This window comes from Hippopotamus amphibius, chromosome 1 (assembly GCF_030028045.1).
Source record: "Hippopotamus amphibius kiboko isolate mHipAmp2 chromosome 1, mHipAmp2.hap2, whole genome shotgun sequence".
NCBI lineage: Eukaryota > Metazoa > Chordata > Mammalia > Artiodactyla > Hippopotamidae > Hippopotamus > Hippopotamus amphibius.
In genome coordinates this window covers 150,864,694-150,886,692 of record NC_080186.1, presented here as the reverse complement: position 1 = coordinate 150,886,692, position 21,999 = coordinate 150,864,694, and the positions used below count along the sequence as shown (strand labels likewise).

General features: G+C 41.7%; 1 protein-coding gene and 1 long non-coding RNA gene across 5 annotated transcripts in view; one reads left to right on the top strand and one right to left on the bottom strand.

Moving 5' to 3' along the window:
• Positions 1-8,417: 8,417 nt before the first annotated feature.
• LOC130850958 (uncharacterized) lies at positions 8,418-12,122 on the bottom strand. Its single transcript, XR_009053082.1, has 3 exons — positions 11,437-12,122; positions 10,064-10,403; positions 8,418-8,833 (listed from the first exon to the last, which is right to left on the bottom strand). It is a non-coding gene; the product is annotated as an uncharacterized LOC130850958 (long non-coding RNA).
• Positions 12,123-12,262: 140 nt separating this feature from the next.
• G3BP1 (G3BP stress granule assembly factor 1) overlaps positions 12,263-21,999 on the top strand; it is a 32,882-nt gene continuing 23,145 nt past the window's right edge. Inside the window, exons 1-2 of one of the 4 annotated variants that reach the window (XM_057730465.1) lie at positions 12,659-13,138; positions 21,284-21,357. Coding sequence is in view for 1 of the 4 variants with exons in the window: in XM_057730444.1 (XP_057586427.1) it covers positions 12,971-13,138 (168 nt within the window). In the remaining 3 variants the exon portion in view is untranslated. Of the gene's footprint in view, positions 12,421-12,658; positions 13,139-14,144; positions 14,239-21,283; positions 21,358-21,999 lie in introns of those variants that run through there. The other 3 variants (XM_057730454.1, XM_057730474.1, XM_057730444.1) reach the window with 3 other exon arrangements.

Sequence of the window (21,999 nt, the reverse complement as noted above, 5' to 3'; positions counted from 1 at the left end):
GGGTTCAATACCTGGTCAGGGAACTAAGATACCACGAGCCATGCAGTGTGGCTAAAAAAATAAAGTGTTTCAGTAAAAGGGAGTAGTTAAGATAACTATACAATTTTTTATCCGAACCTTTAGAGGGTGAAAGGGGATGCCATTAATAATGATGTCAGGACAACAGGCATACACCATGACTGTTCCAGGGCATATGGTTCCCTCAAAGAAACCTACACTGAAGTATTGTTTGGAGGAATAAACATGGTAATGTGTGCATATTGTCTAGCACATTGCTTGGCACAGGGTACGCGTCAAAAAATATTAGAATTCTTCTAATTGCTAGAATCTCTGCTGGCCTCCCTGGCACTGTGTCTTCCCCTACTGGCAAAATGCTCACCTATTAACTCTCCACCATCTCCCTACCTGTCAGGCATTTCCTAAAGGAGGGAGGAAGGAAGGAAGGAAAGAAGGGAGGGAGGGAGGGAGGAAGACCAGTGAAGCTAGCACTGGGGACAATGGCACACTGACTCTGGGGAAAGCAAGATCCCTGTGGGAAGCAGGGGAGGGAGTAAAGGAAAGGCAGAGGAAGAGTGAAGAGCTCAGAGAACTGGGGAGGAGTGGGCTAAGCAGGGAGAGTGCGATTTAATGCTAAGCAGCATTTTGAAAACTGACGAGCGATAGCAAGCGAAGACCTATCAAAGAGGGGAGGAAAATGTACGGGATTATAGTTCCTGTATATGACTGTATACATACATTCCATTTACTTATGAAAATAAGCCTGAAATGAACTACAGCAAATGTTACTAGAAGTTATCTTGGATGGGTGTGGGATTACAGGCAAAATCCCAATGTACATATTATTTTTTTCAAGATGTTAATGTTTTTATTTAGCTCTCTTGATTAGTTCTTTTTTTAAAATAACTTTTTATGGTTTATTTATTTATTTAATTATTTATGGCTACTTTGGGTCTTTGTTGCTGCTCACGGGTTTTTTCTAGTTGTGGCGAGCAGGGGCTACTCTTCGTTGTGGTGTGCAGGCTTCTCATTGTGGTGGCTTCTCTTGTTGTGCAGCATGGGCTCTAGGTGTGTGGGCTTCAGTAGTTGTGGTACATGGGCTCAGTAATTGTGGCTCGCAGGATCTAGAGTGTAGGCTCAGTAATTGTGGCGTGTGGGCTTAGTTGGTCCGCAGCATGTGGGATCTTCCCAAACCAGCCAGGGCTCGAACCCATGTCCCCTGCATTGGCAGGTGGATTCTTAACCACTGTGCCACCAAGGAAGTGCTGTACAGATTATTTTTAAAATTTCAAATAGCACAAAAAGATACAGAAGGAAAAGTCAGTCTCCTTCCTACCCTACTCCCCTCTTTCAAACAAAAGCTGTACTATGTACAGTTTTGCCCCTTGTTTTTCTCACTTTACAAAATATCTTAGCGATTGTTCTTTACTAGTACATATCAATTCCCTTCATTCTTTTTAGCACTACATGGTGTTCTACTATTCAGTTGTACCATAATTTATTTAACCAGTCCCTATGGCAAAAATCTTTGGTTGGTTAATCCAACACTCATTCTCAATCTTTTTACTCTAGCTACTGTAGAGGCTGGAGTCCCTAAATACTTGCTTTTCCATCCTCTCTTGCAGCCAACTGTGCCCACATAATATGACTCAGGCCTGAGTCAAAAGCAGTCTGCTGGGAGGCTTCTGGGAAAATTCTTGCTTTCCTCACAAAGGGAACAGATACCACTCCTTTCCCCTTCCTGCCTAGATTGCTGATAAGATACCTAGAGCACAGGTGCACCATCTTGCAACCATAAGGGAAATGCCAAGAGAATCTAATTCTGGCTGTGTGCTCACTGAACTGTTGCAAGCTGGATCTTGCCTCCAGACTCATTGTGTCAAAAATGTAAGCTCACCTTTATTTTAGCTCCTGCTACTCAGACTTCCTGTTACTTGCCACTGACATGTTCCTGATATGGTCCCCCACCATTGGACATATAGGTTGCTTCCAGTCTCTTAATGTTAATAACAGTGATATAATGACAATCTGTATACATATACATCTTTGCTTAAAATTTTGTGTAGAATAAATTCCTAGATGTGAAATTGCTGTTCATTTTTAATTTTGATATAGCCAGGTTGCCTCTCAAAGTTTTATTAAGTACATTTTCCTATCTCCAGATTTATGTGTATTATTCTTACCCTTTCCAATATGACAGATGATCTTTATTTCCTTTTAGAAACTTTTCTGTCATATTTTCTGTAATGAATATGTATTAAAACACAGGAGGGCTTCCTAGGTCGCCCAGTGGTTAAGAATATGCCTGCCAATGCAGGGGACACAGGTTTGATCCCTGCTCCAGGAAGATCCCACATGCCTCGGAGCAACTAAGCCTGTGCGCCACAACTATTGAGCCTGTGCTTTACAGCCCATGAACCACAACTATTGAGCCCATTTGCCACAACTGCTGAAGCCCATGCGCCTAGAGCCCATGCTCCGCAACAAGAGAAGCCACAGTAATGAGGAGCCCGCACACCACAATGAAGAGTAGCCCCCACTCACCGCAACTAAAGAAAGCCCACGCACAGCAAAAAAGACCCAACACAGCCAATAAAATAAATAAATAAACAAACAAATAAATAAATAAATTTATTTAAAAAAAAGAATAAAGAAACACAGAGAAAAATATTTTTAAAAAGCAGAGTTCGGGAATTCTGAGTTCCAGACTGCCCAGCAGCAGTCACATTACTAGCCTTGTCAACTTGGGTAAGTCAGTTCATCACTAAGCCAGTGGGCCTGGGAAATGGGCCCTTTCTGGCTGACTGTTGCTGGGAGGATAGGGATGTATAGACTACGGTCATGTGTAGTGGTGGGTTCTCAGAAAGTGATTGTTGCCTTCTTCCAGGGATACCCTACCTCTGGACTCCACCTACTGGAGCATCCTTTGGCAGATGCTGGGTTTAAGCTTTGCAAAGAGAGGCCTTTATAGCTGCTGCCTACTCCCTCCAGGAGACCAAGTATCTATTTTCTGTGTTATAATACATGTATGCACTAGCTGCTTCACTGATTTATCCACTAAGGAACCCTTAGCCTGGGATCAAAGGTTCTGAGCTGAAAGGGCCTGCAGAGAAGCCCAGGCATGAGAAGAGAGGGGCTACAAAGCCAAGGGAATTTGGGCTGCAGGCTTGGGAGAGGGAGCATAGCATCTGGCAGAGTTGCAAATTGGCCCAATCTGGCCTGTAGACATATTTTATTCAGTTCCTAAAGTGTTCAAAATATTTTTAGAGTAGTGGACATTTTAGAACACTGAGTGTGGTTAGACAACATTGTGAGTGTACTAGATGCTATTGAACTCTACACTTAGAAATGGTTCGATTGGTAAATTTTATGTTCTCTATATTTTACCACAATTGAAAACAAATCTACTTGTAGAATGGCATGTAAAGTTAGTTGCTTCTTTATTATAAGAACTAAGAAAAGCATTAAAAAAATTAAAATTCCCAATAGAGTTTAAAAAAAGAATGAATTCAGTTATATAATCCTCTTAGACTATTTCATTGCGTTGTTTTAAAGTGAGAGCAAAACATTTTTATACCATTAATAAAATGTTAAGGAAAAAAAGAACACTGAGTGATGTCACGTGATGACCCAGATTTTGAGTATCTCCTGAAAAACTGGAATATCTGGAAACCTATCTGTTATTGGCAGGATAGGCCAAGTAATGCTGTGGTTACAAATAATCCTCAAACCTCAATGGCTTTATTTCTTGCTCATGCCACATGCCCACTGCAAGTTGGGACCTTGGAGGAACGGTTGTGTGCAAATTGTTTTTGCCCAGGGATCCAGGTAGAGGGAGATTATCCATATGGGACAACATTGAATGTTGGGGTGGGGTGGGGAGGGAAGATCTCGGCAATGGTCACCAGCTCCAAAGACTTCTCTGCCTGGAGGAGATGTATCATTTCCACTTACATTGTTTTGATCAAAGCAAAGCACATGGTTATGCCTATACATATATTTTAAATTATTATTATCTTTCTGGATGTGCCCCACAGCTTGCAGGATCTTGGTTCCCTGACCAGGGATTGAACTCGCGCCCTCAGCAACGAAAGCATGGAGTCTTAACCACTGGACTGCCAGGGAATTTCCATTCATGCCTGTCTTTATTTTTTTATTTTTATTTTTTTAAAGTAGACAACCACCACATTTTTTAAAAATAAATGTATTTATTTATTTACTTATTTACTTGTTGGCTGCTTTGGGTCTTTGTTGTGGCACAGGCTTTCTCCAGTTGTGGTGAGCGGGGCTACTCTTGGTTGCGGTCTGTGGGCTTCTCATTGTGGTGACTTCTCTTATTGCGAAGCATGGGCTCTAGGCCCATGGGCTTCATTACTTGTGGCACAGGGGTTCAATAGTTGTGGCTTATGGGTTCTAGAGTGCACAGGCTTAGTTGCTCCGAGGGATGTGAGATCTTCCTGGAGCGGGGATGGAACCTGTGTCCCCTGCATTGGCAGGCAGATTCTTAACCACTGTGCCACTTAGGAAGTCCCTGTAAGATGCTCTTTTTAATTAATGTGCTCTGGAGATTTATGCTATATAATATTGTTATATATACTTAAAATATGAATATCTATGTATATAAACACACATATATACACATACTATAAACTAACACAATCTTTCAAATTACTGCATAAAATTCTCTAGTATGGATTTATTATTGTAAATTTAGATATCCCTTTATTGAGAGAAGTTTGGATTATTTTTTAATATTACAAACAATGCTAAAATGAACATCTTTGCTCACTGTATGCATGTGGGAGTGTTTCTTCAAAATGGATATAAAAAAGGAGAATCTCTGGGTCATAGAGTGTATGAATTTTAATTTCAACAGATGCATTCAAATAGCCCTTGGAATGGTCATGCTAATTTATTTATTTATTTATTTATTTATTTATTTATTTATTTATTTCTTTGCCTGAGCTGAGTCTTAGTTGTGGCATGCGGGAACCTTCGTTGCCATGTGCGGGATCTTTAGTTTCAGCATGAGAACTCTTAGTTGTAATGTGTGGGATCTAGTTCCCTGACCAGGGATTGAACCCGGGCCCCCTGCATTGGGAGCTTGGAGTCTTAGCCACTGGACCACCAGGGAAGTCCCATGCTAATTTATATTTTATACTAGTAGTATATGAGAATATTTTTCCACATGCTTGTCAACATCTGATTTTAGCAAATTATCATTTTTTCAATTTGATGAGTGAACAATTATTTAACTTATTTTTGCCTTGGTTTCCCCATGTGTTAAAGTGAGCAGTTTGAGGATTAGATGAGCTATTATATGTATTCTATTATTGTTCCCTTTTTCCTTTTTGGGCTTTGGGTTTAGAGTGCTGTTAACCTGAATTTGAATACCAGCTCTGCCACTTCCAAGGTATGTGAACTTGGGCCAGTCATTTAACCTTTCTGAGCCATAGTTTCTACTGCTGTAAAATGGAGTTAATACTTCATGAAGTTCATGAAAAGTTTTTATAAGGAGAGACTCAAACACGGTGCCTAGAACACCATGCCTATCACATAGAAGTTGCTTAATACATACTACGTTATTTGGACTCCAAGTTTTTGTCCCTTTTATAAGCCACAGGAAGTGAGGAAACCTAGGTCTGTAGATGGTACCAAAGTGTGCTCTTTTTGCAAAGAGCTTTGGCTGCAGATTACCAGGATTTGCCGTGGATTCAACTCTCAAACCACCTGGAAAGCTGTCTTATGCAGCAATACCTGGTGCTGTGCCTGAGAAAAATGAAAGAAAATCCCAGCCTCTCAGGGGTTTCTGAGGAGGTCCTGCCCCTTTTCTCTACTTGGGGCTGTATTGTCCTTCCCTGGGCAGTACTGACAAGTGGGTAAAAGAACACAGACTTGAAGTCAGAGTCCCAGTTTCTCGCCCTAGCTGTGTGACCGTTGGCAACTTGCTTACTCTCTCTGAGCCTGTTTCTGAGAAATGGGATATAGGATTGTTGTGACTATTACATGAAATGATCTTTGTAGAGAACAAGGTGCCTGGCTCAGGCACTGGTCAGAGTTTGAGGAGGTGATGTGTTTGCAGTCAATGCTGAAAGAGAGAGGGATCCAATTAGGCATGCATTTCTAAGCCAGTAAAGGGTCTCTTTGGATCTTTGTATGATTTTTGTATGCTAAGGAGGAAAATGAAAAGGGGTTAGTAGTCTGGGGAGGGAAGCAGATTAAAACTTTAATGCCTCCTTTCCAAAAGACCTCATATATTGAAAGGGGTAATGTAGTATTCCATTTTGTTTGTTTTAAAGATCAAAGTTTTTGTATATGTAGTTCCTCATATCACTATTAAAATCTATAGTTAACATTGAATTTATGTTCAAATATAAATGTATAACATTTTATACATGCACATCTTTAAAGAAATTATAAAGTACCAAAGAGTACTTTGAATGAATGAAAACTAAACCTTTCTCCAACCCTGGCCCTCCCTGTTAGCAACCAATGACAGTTTCTTGTTTCTTTTCTTTTTTACTTATATGTGGAATCTAAAAAAAAAAAGACTAAAATAAAATATAAAGAAAGAAACAGACTTACAGATACAGAGAACAAACGTGATTACCAGTGGGGAGATGAAAGTGGGAGGGGCAAGATATGGGTAGGGCATTAAGAGGTACAAACTACTATGTATAAAATAAAGAAGCTACAAGGATATATTGTACAGCATAGGGAATAGAGCCAGTATTTTATAATAACTCTAAATGGAGCATAATCTATAACAATTTTGTACCACAGTGTTGTATACCTGAAACTAATATAACATTGCAAATCAACTATACCTCAATATAAAAAAAAATCCTTTGCTCAGTTTAATTTTAAAAAGTTTTATTGAGGTATAATTGACATACAATAAACTACGTATATTTAACGTGTACAATTTGATATTTTTTCTTATTAGTTATCTATTTTATACATACTAGTTATATATGAATCATTGCCAGGTTCTTATGACTCCTTCCAGATACTACCTGTGCATGTACAGCAAAACCACACTGATGGTGCATGGACAACTATAGTAATACAGAATATCTTAATAGAAATATTTGCCCCATTAGTAATGGCCCCCTCCCCCCTTTTCTGTTCTTCCTGTCTTCATTTATTGATGTCTCTTGGAGATCTTTATAACTGTACACATAGATCTGCCTCATGTTCTCCACTATTACATGGGAGTCCACTGTAAGAGTGAAATAGGAGGGAAGGGGGCAGGGCAGAACCTTTAGAAGAATGACATAGCCCGAGGACACTACATAAACTGATTAGAACCAAATAGGTCCAAGATGGCCGATAAGAGTCCACTAGACCTTGAGCCTCAGTATATGCTCATTGTAACATATCAGCAAGCTAAATGACACACCCACAGGCAGCCTGACAGTTCCAAGGCTGACCCTAAAGGTCAAAAAGTGGGCAGCGGCCCAATTTCTGGAAATCCCCACCCCTTCCCCAAAATAGCTGGAATAATCTTCCCACTCACTAGCCTATGAAATGACCCACCCCTTCACAAACTGACAACCCCATACCCTGGGGCCTTTCTCACCTGAGATGGCCCACACTCTCCGTGGAGTGTGTTTCTCTCTAAATAAATCCACTTCTTACCTATCACTTTGTCTCTCACTGAATTCCTTCTGTGGTGAGACATCAAGAACCTGAGCTTGGTTAAATCCTGAGACCAGGTGTGTGATCTCAGTTAAAAGACTGTGGGTTCAAGTCCCAATCTGAGTTGCACTGTTTTAAGAGTACACTGTATTGTATTGTATCTACCCAGTCCCATATAGCTCAACATTTGGGTTGTTTCCTGTCTCTACTGTAAGTAGTGCTGCAATGAATATTATTACACTGGGTCTTTGTTCATAGGTAGAAGTTTAACAGTTAAAGGTACATACAGGCACATATTTTTAATCATCCTTCCTGAGTGGTTAGCTATGTTTGGGAAATACTGATTCAGATGATTTTTTTTTAAATTTATTATTTATTTTTTGACTGCATTGGGTCTTCATTGCTGTACATGGGCTTTCTCTAGTTGTGGCGAGCAGGGTCTACTCTTCATTGAGGTTCATGGGCTTCTGATTGTGGTGGCTTCTGTTGTTGCAGAGCATGGGCTCTCGGGATATGGGCTTCAGTAGTTGTGGCTCGAGGGCTGTAGAGCACAGGTTCAGTAGTTGCGGCGCACAGGCTTAGTTACTCCACGGTATGTGGGATCTTCCAGGATCAGGGCTCAAACCCGTGTCCCCTGCATTGGCAGGCAGATTCTTTCTTTTTTTTTTTTTTAATTATTTTTTTGGGGGTACACCAAGTTCAATCATCTGTTTTTATACACATATCCCCATATTCCCTCCCTCCCTCAACTCCCCCCCCTCCCTCCCTCGGGTGGCAGGCAGATTCTTAACCACTGTGCCACTGGGGAAGTCCCTCAGATGATATTCTTAGAGCATTACCTAATGCACCACTCTTCCATTCTCTCCACAAAACTGTATTTTCTGGGGTCCTGCCCATACTTCTGTTACTAAACACAACTTCGTGTGCCAGACACATAGTGAGGCTAAACAAACCTAAATGTTGGAGTTTAGAGCACAGAAAGGTTAACTGCAGGGCCGTGTAAGGAGAATGGGTGGCCCAGGCTCAAAAACCCCTGAACTCCCTTATGGTTTTTAGAGAGAAATTTTTACAGGCCAAATTTGGGGAGCGGGCTGCAGGGTGTGTGATTGGTTGATGGTGAGGTAACTGGGTGGTTCTAGGAATCTTGTGCTCAGCCTGAAGTTACCATCCTCCTCCTAGGTGGGGGCCTTAGTTCCTACAAAAGAAGTCAAAAATATTATGTATATTTTTTGAAGAGGAACCGAGACCCTGGCCCAAGGCTTCACTATTGTTTCTTGACTGCTCCTCTTTTGTCTCCTTATTCTCTCCCTTCCCCAACTAGCAACTGTTTGAACCTCCCTCTTGGAAGATCAAGGAGGCTGAAGTCTTTTTCCTGAAAATTCCTGGAAAGGATTTGTACCAGGAAGGGCCCCAGGGGGTGTTTCTCTCTTTCATTTCCACCCTCATTCTCAGAGCTTTGGGGAGAACTGGCAGGAAGAAAAGGGTGAAGTCCTGTTTTGAAGGGGTTTGCAGAATTTGTTTGCTAGTAGAAAGACCAGCAGGAGGCCGGGTACTCTCCCTTAGATGACCAGATCAGGGTTTCTCACCCCTGGCACTATTAATTTTACCCACTTCGTCACAGGGGTACTCCTGGGCTTCCCTGGCCTCCATTCATTAGATGCCAGTAGCCCCTCTACCTCGTTGTGAAAAGATTATATGTATCCTAATGGCAAAATCTCCCCCATCTTGAGAACCAGCGCTCCAGACTCTTCCATGGTGGTAAATTGCTCACTGAACATTTACTAAGTATCCAGCATCTGGGTCCTGAGGGTTTATGATTCCAGTAGGGAAATGACCACAGGAAGATGCCAACTTGTTCTCTCCCATGGAAGATAGTCACAGCCACCTGAGGGGACTTGTCCACATTCTCCCTCTGGTAATCCATTTCCCCTTCTTTTCTTCCTACCCCCTACTGGAGAACACAGTACATGAACACAATCTCATCGCAAAACTTTCAAATAATATGTTATCTCTGTGGTTCCCAATCTAGGGGAATCCTTAGGGGCAATGACTTGTTTTAAATTTAGAACTCCCCCCCCTCCCCGACCTTACACTTCCATACTTATTTTAACATATAGAAATCAGGAGTTTGGGTTTTTCATTTTTAACATAAACGGGAACTCACTGTATGTTTTGTTGAATTTGATTTTTGTCAGTTAACAATCCAATTAACTACTGGAGACCAACTCAAATCACTATAGTTCAACCTCATTCTGTTTTCAACTGCTACATAGTAACATAGTATTCTATATTACAGGCATATTAGTGGTTAATCAGTTTGCAAATTGATAAACAATTACATTTTCAGTTTTAAAATATCATAACAAAGCTGACAGTGCTATAATGAACACCTAGTATGTGCTTTTTTAAAAAGGAATATATTTACTTATTGGCTGAGTTGGGTCATCATTTCTGCACGTGGGCTTTCTCTAGTTGCAGCGAGCGAGGGCTACTTTTCGTTGGGGTGAGCAGGTTTCTCATTGCAATGGCTTCTCTTCTTGCAGAGCACAGGCTCCAAGGTGCGCGGGCTTCAGTAGTTGCAGCACACGGGCTCAACAGTTGTGGCTCACAGGCTCCAGAGCGCAGGCTCAGTAGCTTTGGCCCATGGGCTTAGTTGCTCTGTGGCATGTGTGATCTTCCTGGACCAGGGCTTGAACCCATGTACCCTGCACTGGCAGGCGGATTCTTAACCTCTGTGCCACTAAGGGAAGTTCCAGTACATGCCTCTTGATGTAAAAAAAAAAAAAAAGTGGCTATCAAGCAAGACAATTTTAACAGAATGCCAAACAGCCTAACAGATCTTATCACTCAAAATTCCCTCCAAATGTGATTAAGAATAGCCTTGACCCCCACCATGGGCCACCTGGGTTAAATTACCAATCTGTTAATTTGAAGTGTTGCCAATCCGCTCTCATTAGCGTTTCGGTTTGGAAAGTCTTCTTGTAAAATGTAAATATCTTAGTTCACCCTTCAAGAAATCTTTCAGGGGCTCTCCACCTCCCTCAAAATATAGTCCAAACACCTTAGCAAGGCTAACAGGATCCTGGGGGTTCCTTTAGGAAAACCTTTAGCAACTTCTCTCCTCTGAGCTGAGTTCCCTCCGGTGCCCCCATAGCCTCACACGCCCCTTCTGCAGTTTTGGGCGCTCCCAGCGCCGCACGGCGGTCCGGTTTGTTGAATGGGTGACAGCGGGCAGGGACAGTGTCTCGATCATTTCTGACTCAATAAAACCTGAATGAGCGAGGCCGATGTGGGAGTGGGCTTGGGGGGCCAGAGGGATGCTCCCACTTCGGTCCTGGAGCAGCACCCCCGACCCCACCAGGCTGCTGCGCGCGCCCCTTCCTCCCCAACAGAGAGGCTCCACGTGCTTCATTTCCAAATTGCAAAACTCAACCAGAGCCCCTTCCGCAAGGTCACATGCCTGGAAGGAGAACCGACCGAGGCGTGTCTCTGTATTTCCATATAAAATGCTCGTGGTGACCAACAGAGGGCCCAACAAAACCGTAAGAGACGTGGACAGGACCAGGCTGGAGCGCCACTTAGTCTCTGAAGTGTTTCGGGAAAGATTCGGGGTGCCCAGATAGGAGTTTGACAAGCTAACTTTTAAAGACGGATCGACCCGAAGAAATAAGCCCCGACACCCACAGCAACTGGAAATCTGAATGACAGTGGTGGTGACGCTCAGGATGTCGCAGAAAGACTGAAACCGGTCGGAGAATTTACAAACTCCCGTTCCTCGGTGAACACCTACGAACTGACCTGCAGGGTAGAGATGGGTAGCCTCAAAGTCAACGGTTTTCACCTGCGACCTTTTAACAGGCTCTTAGGTACACAACGGGAGTTTCTTTCCTCTCCGGTTTTCCCAGAGCAGTTGTCCAACAATAGTGCTGACTAATGGTGGGAGCCAGCAAGTGCCCTTAGGCGGCCGCGTGGAAATAAAAAAGTTGGTATAAGAAAAAAAAACCAAACAGAAAACCAAACAACGGGAAACTTCACCACCTGGTTCCCCTAGTACCAAACTGCGCGGAAAAGGCGGGAGAGGGGGCCTCAGGGACCGCACCCAACAAGTGAGTAAAGGAAAAAGGACAGAAGCCGGGGCCCGGAGAGCTTCAGGACCGCCCCAGAGGGCACGGCAGCCCGGGTGCTCGGTCTCCTTGGTGCGGTCCAACCCCCGCGTCAATCAGCTCCTTCCCGCCCTGCGATTGGTCGGGGACTTTTGGCCACCCTGGCGCCCTCCTCCTAGTTGCTTGGGGTTTACTTCCCCAAAGTACACGGGCCCCACCTTGTGGAGCAACCGCTCCTGCATGGAAAGCGGATCTCCGCCCTGGGGAAGACGTTTTAACGAATGGGAGCACCCCCCCACATTTATTGGCTACCGTGGATATCGGTCAAAGAACCTCCCACCCCCCTTCCCACTGTCTCTTTCCCTTATTGGTCTCTCTCAGTGCCAATCCGTTACTAGGGAAACGAACTCCTCACAGTCTCATAGGCAAGAGCCAAAGCCAATCAAGAGCCACGCCTTCATCCTGAGTCAGTACCCAACTGCTGCTCGAAGAGCCCAGAGGACGCAGTCGGGATTGGTCACCAGCCTGCCCGACCTGGCCGCAACAAGTTAGGCTGAGCCGTCCTTATATAGCCCGGCGACGGAGCACGCGTGTGTGCGGACGCAGTTGCGTGAGGGGTTTTTTTGCCTTTCGTCGTGCCGTGGAGCAGCGCTTGTTCCTCTCCCGCTCAGCCGTGCAGGTACGCCGGCGTGTGGGCGGGGCTGGGCGTCCCCGCGACGGGGACTCGCTGGGGCTGCGGGGAGAAGGAGGAGAAGTCCGAACGGCAGCCGCGCAAGGCGCGCCCACCCCCTCCCCCGCAACGGCGGCAGGCGCGCGCGGCGGGCGTACGGGTGCGCGGAGGCCCTCCGCACCCCGCCCCCACCGGCCCGGTGCGCGTGGCCGTGTCCGCGCCCGCCGCGTGCGCGTGCCCCGCCCAACGGCCACGCGGGGCGAGAGCGAGCCGCGGCCGCCGCCCGCGCCCCGGCGTGATCTCGGGGGCCTGGGCCCCCGCGCGGCGGGCTCGCCAGCTTTTTCCCGCCCGCTCGCCCGCCCGCCAGCCGAGTCCTCCGTCCCCTGGGGGGATCTCTAGCTTCACCCGGTGGAGGTTAAGAACAGCGGAGACTGGCCTTTGGGGCGGGGGTAGGGGGCACGAAAGGGCCATGAGAATTTCTGGACTCGTGAAGCAGAAGTGCTGCTCCTAGGGTTTACGAGGGGCGAAGGGGGAACAGCGAGTTCAGGGATGTGGAGTGATGATAATTTTCCCAAGGCCTCCCTGTGTGCCAGGCACTGTGCGGAGCAGCTTGTGTGTGTCTTTACTGCCGATGAGGCAGGCACGGTGGTTTCCCTCCGTTTTCAGCGGACTCGAAGGCCCGGAGGTGGAGGGACACGGTCACAGGCGTCCAGACCCTAAGGGGCAGGTATTTGTTTGAACCTAGGCCGTCAGACTCCTGGTCCCCGAGCCGGTTTTATTCTTTGTTCCAGCGCCCTGTGCGGCTCCAGGGCACTTTTGCCCCCAGAGCGCTAGTCACCGGGGACAGCCTCCGCCTCGGAAGGCGGACTGCAGCGGCATTTGCACTTGGGCCAGTTGTGGGCTTCCAGGGAGACGAGGGTTGGACGTGGGATTATGACAAAGGAGAAGAAACGGTTTGGGGTTCCTTTCTATAGATATTCCTACAGGTAGCTGATGGCTATGCTGCCGTAAAAGCTTCTGGGAAAAGTACAGAATAAAATGAATAAAGCCAAATGGTCTTGGGCAGTGTTCCTCGTCAGATTTGAAACGTACAGCCTGCTGATGGGAAGTTCCCGCCAGCAGGAAGTTAGGTTCTGATATTAGACCTTGAATCTTTTTTATTTTTTAATTGGAACAGGCTTTTGAGAAGGACCTTCGAGAAGATAGTTTAACTTCCTCGTTTTACATAGTTGAAAATGATGTTGCAAAGCGATGAGTTTCGGATCTGGCCAGCATGTATAAGTGAAAATTTCAAATTGAAGCGGAAAGCTTGGTGCCTACTTACAGTACGAATTTGACCTCTGTGGAGCCTAAGATAGGTGAATTAGGGGTGACTGAGAGGTGTTGGAAACCTTCCCTTTTATGGCAGTTGGGAACTTCTGTGAATGAAAGCTTGTCTACATACATTTATTTAACATTATGTATATGCTTGTTATGTGCAAACGTAGAAGGCACCTTCAAAGACTTGAGTGTAGGTTTTTCTAGGAGAGTTATATTTGAGATTTTTTAAAGCCAGTTTATTACTTGGCTTATTGAAATAAAAGTTCCGGTGTTGCAGGTCCAAATCATTACTTTGTGTCACAAATATCTCTACTTGAGATAAAGTTGCAATAAAAGTTTTGGAGCTAGCTCTTCTGAAGTATTTTGATTGGAATGGTTGTCAACCTTTTTTCTTTTTTTCTTTTTTTTTTAAGAAATTTATCTATTTTGTGTGTGCAGACGCTTTTTAGGATTGGTCTTTATATAAGAATCTTTTTTTGCTGCCAGAGGGAACACATTTACATCCTTGTAAGTAATTTAAAAAGCTATAAGGAAACTTAACATTTGTGTATCTATTTACCCAGTAATTTCCGTATTTCTTAACAGAAAGTAATAGTAGGTATATGAACATGGTATGTTACAGACAGGTTCTTAATCTTTGTTGGTGTTGCCATGAATGACAGATAGCCTTAGAGTGTAACATTGTTTTCCTTGGAACTTGCCTTTCTGTAGCAATTCCAGCTACCTGCATTTAGACACCAGTTAACTATTGAATTAACATTGTTATCGAGTGTTAAGACATAGTGATATACATTGAAACCCTTAATTTGAATCCACTAATTATTCCTTGAGGTAAAATGTATCAGAATGAAAATTCTTTGTGCATTAATTGAGGGATATTTTTGTTAGTTTCCCCTTTAGATATTTTGAAAAATACTGTTCTTGGCTTCAGGCAAAAGGTTATCAGTTGGGTAGGAATATGAAAACTGGTATTTCACAGATTGGTAGCCCAGCTTGTGCATTCATTTATCAAGAACAAATGCATTGAAGCAAATTGTGATAATATAAGACTTGTCTACCTCCCTCTCTCCCATCCATGCTAGAGGTTACTTTTGTTGTTAAATCCTTTGAATCTAAGCTTTTGTACCTCTTCTAACTGGTAGAAAAGTAGGTAGTCCTTTGTTCTTTTATTTAACTCACTTCAGTTTGCTGTTCTCAGCTGACAGTCGGCTAAGGGAACATCAGGAGATTTGATGTTTCTTGGTGACCTACTTAACAGCAGTTTTTGGTAATTTACATTTTTAAAAACTCGTTTTGGTACTTTGCCTAGAAAGTAAAAGCGCAGAGGTTATGTTCTAAATTTTTATAGATTTGTGAATTGTATATGGTTCTTAGAATGGATGGGGCAGTGTTAAAAGATGAAGTTTGGTATAAAGCCTGAATGTGACCTAAACCAAGTTTTCTTTTTCTTTTTGCCAATTTAGTAATGTTACCCACTTGATCTTTGATTTTGCAGTTAGATTTGTTTTTTAAAATATTTCAGAATTCAAATATGCATTGTATGTTCATTTAATTGTGCTTTAAGATTGCCTTTGACAAAGTTTACTGACTTTAAAAAGGGAGATAACTGTTAAAGTAGGTAGGTAAGAAAAAAAGCTCCCCCCCCCACCCCCAACTCAGTTTCTAATAGCTAGAAACAATACTATCCTTAGTACAATCCTATCCTTAGTACCACCCTATCCTTCCAGCCATGGAGTTAAGTTTCAGATTCAGCAACTGTAAGCGCACTTGTAGTTGATCAGACTGTGGTGAACAACTAGGTTTATGTTTTTAAATCTCAAAAATCAGCTTTCTGTTTTTATTTTTTATTTACTTATTTTTTAGTATTCTTGGTCACCCTGTCTGGCTTTGGTTGGGAAAGCTTAATTGCAAGCCTGATGATACAGTGAAGAGGGTGTAGAGTTAGGAAAAATCTACACATGAAGAGTGGAAAGAGGGGGCTTTACAAAGCAGAAAGTTATTAAAATTTAAAATTAAAAGTTCTCTTGTAGGCTGTAGCCTTTGTAAATAAAATCACGTCTTTAGATGATAAGTGATAGATTTTCACTTCTGCACTCTGGCCAATCTGTTAGGTCATTTTGCTTGGCTGTTTAGCCTGTGTTGTTTTTCACGTATTTAATAAAAAGTTAATATTAGAGATGGTTTGGAGAAAAAAAGCTGGCTTCCTGGATGGGACACACTTAAACTTGGTAGGAATGTCATCCTTGGTGGCTGTTAAGTGGCTATGTGACAGCATCATTGTTAATTTGTATAGCCCTTTATGTATTTTTTAAGTGCTTTCACACATCTTAGGTATTCTCATGTTTTTGCTTATAAGACCTGGAGCTCTGTAACCCAAATAGTTGTCTAAATTATTCTTTAAAGCACGTGGTGTATCTAGTAAGGATATGATATATTTCCTTATTCAAAAACCTTTGAAGGTTTTAGAATCTCAGAAGGCATCAGTGGTACCTACCTGCCTTCCAGGTGTTTTTTTGTTTGTTTGTTTTTTGTTTTTTTAAACAGCTGTGCCTTAAATATACCCCATGTTTAAGGACTACCTCGAGCTTACTCTTGGGAATTCCTGGCATACATCCACCTGTGCTTTATGAGATCTGAAGCATGGGTAATTCATGTTTTTAAGGAATTTCATAGATGAAGCATTAGTATATAGTTTATAGTTAAAAGTATTTTTTCATCTCGGTGAGAAAGGACAGATTGTTGCTTAATTATAAACCTAGCTGACTAGCTTTTAATGCTGGATTGGGGAAGGGATGTTAAAAACCAAGAAAAGTTAGTGAATTAAGTTTCCTAGTTCGTCTTGAATTTTTTTTCTCTTTTGGGGAAGTGTGTTTTTGAGGTAATTTTAGATTTACAGAAGGGTTGCAATACAGACAAATCTTGTATACCCTTTACCCAGCTTCCCTAATGTTAACATCTTACCTGGTACATTTATCAAAAATAAGAAGTGGACATGGATAAAATACTGTTAACTAAAGGATTGACCTTATTTGCATTTCCTGAATTTTTCCACTAATGTCCTTTTTTCTGTTCCAGGATCCAATCCAAGATACCACATTGTAGTTAGTCCTCATGTCTCCTTGGTTTCTCTTTTCTGATCTGTGACAGTTTGTTGTGTTTTCTTTGTAATGACACTTGATCTCAATTTGGGTGTACTAGGTGTTGAGTAGACTGAGGTTATGGATTTTGGGGAGAATACTACTGAGGTGGCTTAGCCTTCTCACCACATCATGGGGCACATAATATTCCTGGTTGAATTTAACCTTGATCACGTGATTGAAGTGGTGTCTACCAGATGCAGTATTTTTTTCCCTTTGCATAGTTTTTTCATTAGGAGCTAGCTACTAAGGGAGGAGAATCTTTGAATTTGTGGACATATATTAAAGCTACCACTGTAGTTACTAAACATTTTGGGGGAAACACTTTGAACTTAGGCAAATATTCTGTTTCTTTAAAGTGGTCCGGCCGGTGTGTCCCCCCCCCCGCCGTAATTCCTGCATTTATTAGTGGATCTTGCTTGCCGCTGTTATGGTGGTGTTCTCATGGTGATTCTTTACGCTGTTATGGTGGTGTTCTCATGGTGATTCTTTACTTCCCTTGTTTCTTCTACATCATTTGAAATTCTTCTGTGAGAAAGATTTGTCTCTTTTCTCATTTTTTCTTAAAGACTTCATTTTCCCATTTTTTTAAACACTATTTACCCATTAATTTTAAAATTTTTAGTAATTTATATCATTATGGGCTCACGGATAGTCTTTGGGGTTGTAATCCAGTGTTCCCCTAACTTAATTTCTGCTTTTTTACTTATTATTGCTCGAATTGTTCCAGTTTTGACTGTTGTGTCCTTTTGATGTGTCCCCCCCCGCCTCTTTTTTAAGCATTTTCTTTCTTTAAAAGGTACTTGAGGCTTATATTTTGCCTGTCCTGTTTCTCCAAGGAGTTGTCAGGAAGAATTTTGAAGGAGGGTGGCAGGTAATAAATGTGAGGAGTTTGGAAAATAGATTGAGCAGTAGTAGATACAGTGATAGTTATGCTGCTCTTGGTCTGAGCTTGGTTTCTCTGGTTCTGGGAAAGCATTTTTATTTCTGATAACTAAGCCAAATTTCAAATGTTTGAATACGTGGCACAACCTTGCAACAAAAATTACAATAATTTAATACATATTCATGTTAGTACACAGAAACCCTGGCTGTTTATTTTTCCTTAGTGTTTTTGATATGTTATTACAATAGAGTAAAAAGATCCCTTAAATGTCATTGTACTCAGAATTGACACTTAACATTTTGCATCTTTCAAGTTTGCTTTTTTTCCTGTACAGGTTCCCATTCTCTCTTCCCCTGAGATGACCTTTTGTCTTTCTAAGCTATTATATTGGTGGGTTAAAAAACAGCTTTATTGAGGTATAATTGACATACAGTAAACTGTGCATATTTCAAGTGCACAATCTGATAGCTTTTGCATTGTCTATACCCATGAAACCATCACCACAATCAAGATAGTGAATGTAGCTGTCATCCCCAAAAGTTTTCTCATGCTCCTGTGCATTCCCTCTTGTCCACTCCTCTGTGCATTCCCTCTTGTCCACTCCCCCTTCTCTTCTGCACCCAGGCATCCCTTATCTGCTTTCTGTCACTGAAGATCAGTTTATACTTTCTAGAATTTTTATGTAGATGGAATCATACAGTATGCGCTGTAAAAAAAATTGAGTAGTACTGACTGTTCTCTTCTGTAAGTAAACCACAATTTGTTTATCCATTTACCTGTTGATGGACATCGGTTTGTTTTCAGCTTTTGGCTGTTACAAATAAAGCTTCTTAAGAAACTGCCTAACTTTTCCAAAGTAGTTGTACCATTTGACATTCCCGCCAACAGTATTTGAGGGTTTCATTTCCTCGATATCCCAGCGAACACTGTATGTATGGTCAGCCTTTTAAGTTGTCATTCTGACAAATGTGTAGTGGTACTTTACTGTGGTTTTAATTTGCATTTCTGTAATTACTAATGGTGTTGATGTTCAGCATTTTTCATGTGCTTATTTGGCATTCAAATAATTCCTTTGAATTGCTTCTTTAGATCTTTTGCTCGTATTTTTTATGGGGTGATTATTCAATTTTGAGAGTTCTTTAGATATTCTAGATACAAGTTGCTTTGCAAATATTTACCTCAAGTCCACTTTGCCTTTTCATTCTCTTACTAGTGTTTTTTGCAAAGTGAAAGGGTTTAATTTTTTTTTTTTTTTTTGCCATGCCATGTGAGATCCTAGTTCCCTGACCCAGGGATCAAACCCGAACCCTATGCAGTGGAAGCGTCAAATCTTAACTACTGGACCGCCGGGGAAGTCCCTGAAAGCTTTTAATTTTGATAGAGTTCACATTATCAACCTGTTCTCTCTCTTTTCTTTTTTAATAGGATTTAAAAAAATATTTATTTATTTATTTATTTATTTATTGGCTGTGTTGGGTCTTTGTTGCTATACTCGGGCTTTCTCTAGCTGTGGCAAGCAGGGGCTACTCTTTGTTGTGGTGCTTGGGCGTCTCAGTGCGGTGGCTTCTCTTATTGGGGAGCATAGGCTCTAGGTGTGCGGGCTTCAGTAGTTGCAGCACGTGGGCTCAGTAGATGTGGCACATGGGCTTAGTTGCTGTGAGGCATGTGGGATCTTCCCAGCCCAGGGATATAACCTGTTTCCCCTGCATTGGCAGGCAGATTCTTAATCATCATGCCACCAGGAAAGTCCCTCAATGCCTTCTCTTATAGGTGATGCATTTGGTGTTGCATCCAAAAATGACTCAAAGTCATTCAGATGTTCTTTTAGAAGTTTTTTATAGTTTTAAGTGAAATCTAACTGTTGAGTTAAATTTTAATATACTGTGAGGCTTGAATTGAGGTTCACTTTATTTCTATATATGAATATGCAGTTGTTCCAGCACCATTTATTGAAAACAGTATCCTTTTTTTACTGAATTGTCTGCACTTTTGGAAATCAATTGTCCATTTATGTGTGAGTATATTTCTTTATTCTGTTTCATGGATCAGTTTGCCTATCTTCACATGTAGACTATTTTAAAAATAAATTTACCTATGTATCTATGAACAATATCTGGTATTGTTTTGTGTATACTAAAAACACTTAAACATTTCAAGGCTATCATACAGTACATATTTGGCAAGTGACTTTTTTTGTTCCTGAGATCTAGTTCATGCTGACTTTATGACTGCTGTAAATAGGGTGACTTTATATCTTGGTTTCCCAGGAACACTCCTAATTCACTTCAGTTAAACTGGCGTAATTATCAATTGTATCATTTTTAAGCTTTTAAACCTGTATGATTATCTTACATACAGGGCTTTCCATGATGTGAATAAACTGCAACTTAATCCACTTCCCATTTGACGGACATGTGAGTTGTTACTTATGTTTTAGAAATACAGTGGCATTTAATTTGTCTGTTTATATCTTGAGTTTCTCTTGTGTGCATATGAGTCTACAAGAGGATTACTGGATTCATCAGATTGGTTTTGATTTTATTAGACAGAGTTGTTCCCCACCATGGTTGTACCAGCTGATACTTAGTGTTTTTTGGATTTTTTTTTTTAATTGTTTGCTTGTTTATTTATTTTTGGCTGCATTGGGTCTTCGTTGCTGCGTGTGGGCTTTCTCTCATTGTGGTGAAGGGGGCTGTTCTTTGTTGCAGTGCGTGGGCTTCTCAGTGTGGTGGCTTCTTTTGTTGAGCATGGGTTCTAGGTGCGTGGGCTTCAGTAGTTGCAACACGTGGGCTCAGTAGTTGTGGCGCACAGGCTTAGTTGCTCCGCGGCATGTGGGATCTTCCCGGCCCAGGGATCAAACCTGTGTACCCTGCATAGGCAGGCAGATTTTTAACCCACTGCGCCACCAGGGAAATCTGACACTCAGCAGTTTTGCAGATTCTTTTTTCCCCAACTTCCTTTCCAGTGTTTGATATTGACTGATGTTTTAATATTTTGGAGGTTTTCCTGTGAAAAGTGATATGTTTTAATATGCATTTTAGGAGTTATTTACTTTATCTTTTGTTGTTGCTCATTTACTTTGCTGAGAATTGCCTGTTCCATTTCCTTTGCTTGTTTTTCTCTCAGGTTATTTTTTATTTTAATGATCTGTTTGGGAGTTCTATATCCATTCTGGTTACTAATCTCTTAGAGTATGAGGCTGTGTTTTTCCTTAATTTACAGTGGGCACTTACAGGTCTTGCATTATTAAAATATTTTGCTATTTTGATATTATTAGAAAGAGTAGGCTCTACAGTTTAAAAATTCGAGTGGCTTATAGTTGGTTTCCATGCTTCCCTGTTCTAGGAACATAAATGCTCACAGTTCTATTAGACTCAGTTATAAGAAGCACCTTTAACATTTCTCTGAATTTCACCAAAGTTGATATGGAATTTCTTTAAAGTTGCCATTCAGTCTAGTAACTTGGGCTAAGTGAGTATTTTGTCTTTTTTTTTTTTTTTTTTTTTGCTTTGGTGGGATCTTCCTGGAGCGGGGATCGAACCCATGTGCCCTGCATTAGCAGGCAGGTTCTTAACCACTGCGCACCACCTAGGAAGTCCCTAAGTGAGTATTTTGGAAGTTAGGGAAGTATTGAATATTTCACAAATCAGTGAGGTATTGACATTTCCACGTGTGTGTGTGTGTTTTACAATAGCACTCATTGATGTTACGTGCTTTACAGATAAGGTAAGAAAAGTATAAAAATTATGTTCTTCACTCCTTGTAGGTAAGTAATATCAATTCTGTTGCCTCAAACTTGTTTTCCTGTTCTGTAACAGGACTAACTACTTTAGTCATGCTTTTATTGTTGGCGTCGATGGATCCTACGGCGAACACGAAGTGATGCTATTGGAAGCCAAAAGTGAATCTTTCCTAAAATTGGAAAACTTCATGGGAAAATATTCTGATATAATCCTTTAAAAAAGCAAAGTAAATAGATATAAGACAAATTTAGAGATGAAGCCAAGGGCTTTTTAGGAGATTGCCCAGCTCTAAGACCTTAACCCTGAAAGTTGAGAGAAAATAACCAGATAGAAACTTCCTACATCATGAAAAAGTTGAAATTGGAGCATCTATACTTGCTGCTTTTATTTACTTATTTATTAATATTTTTTAAATTTTATTTATTTTATTTATTGGCTGTGTTGGGTCTTTGTTGCTGCATGTGGGCTTTCTCTAGTTGCAGCAAGCAGGGGCTACTCTTCA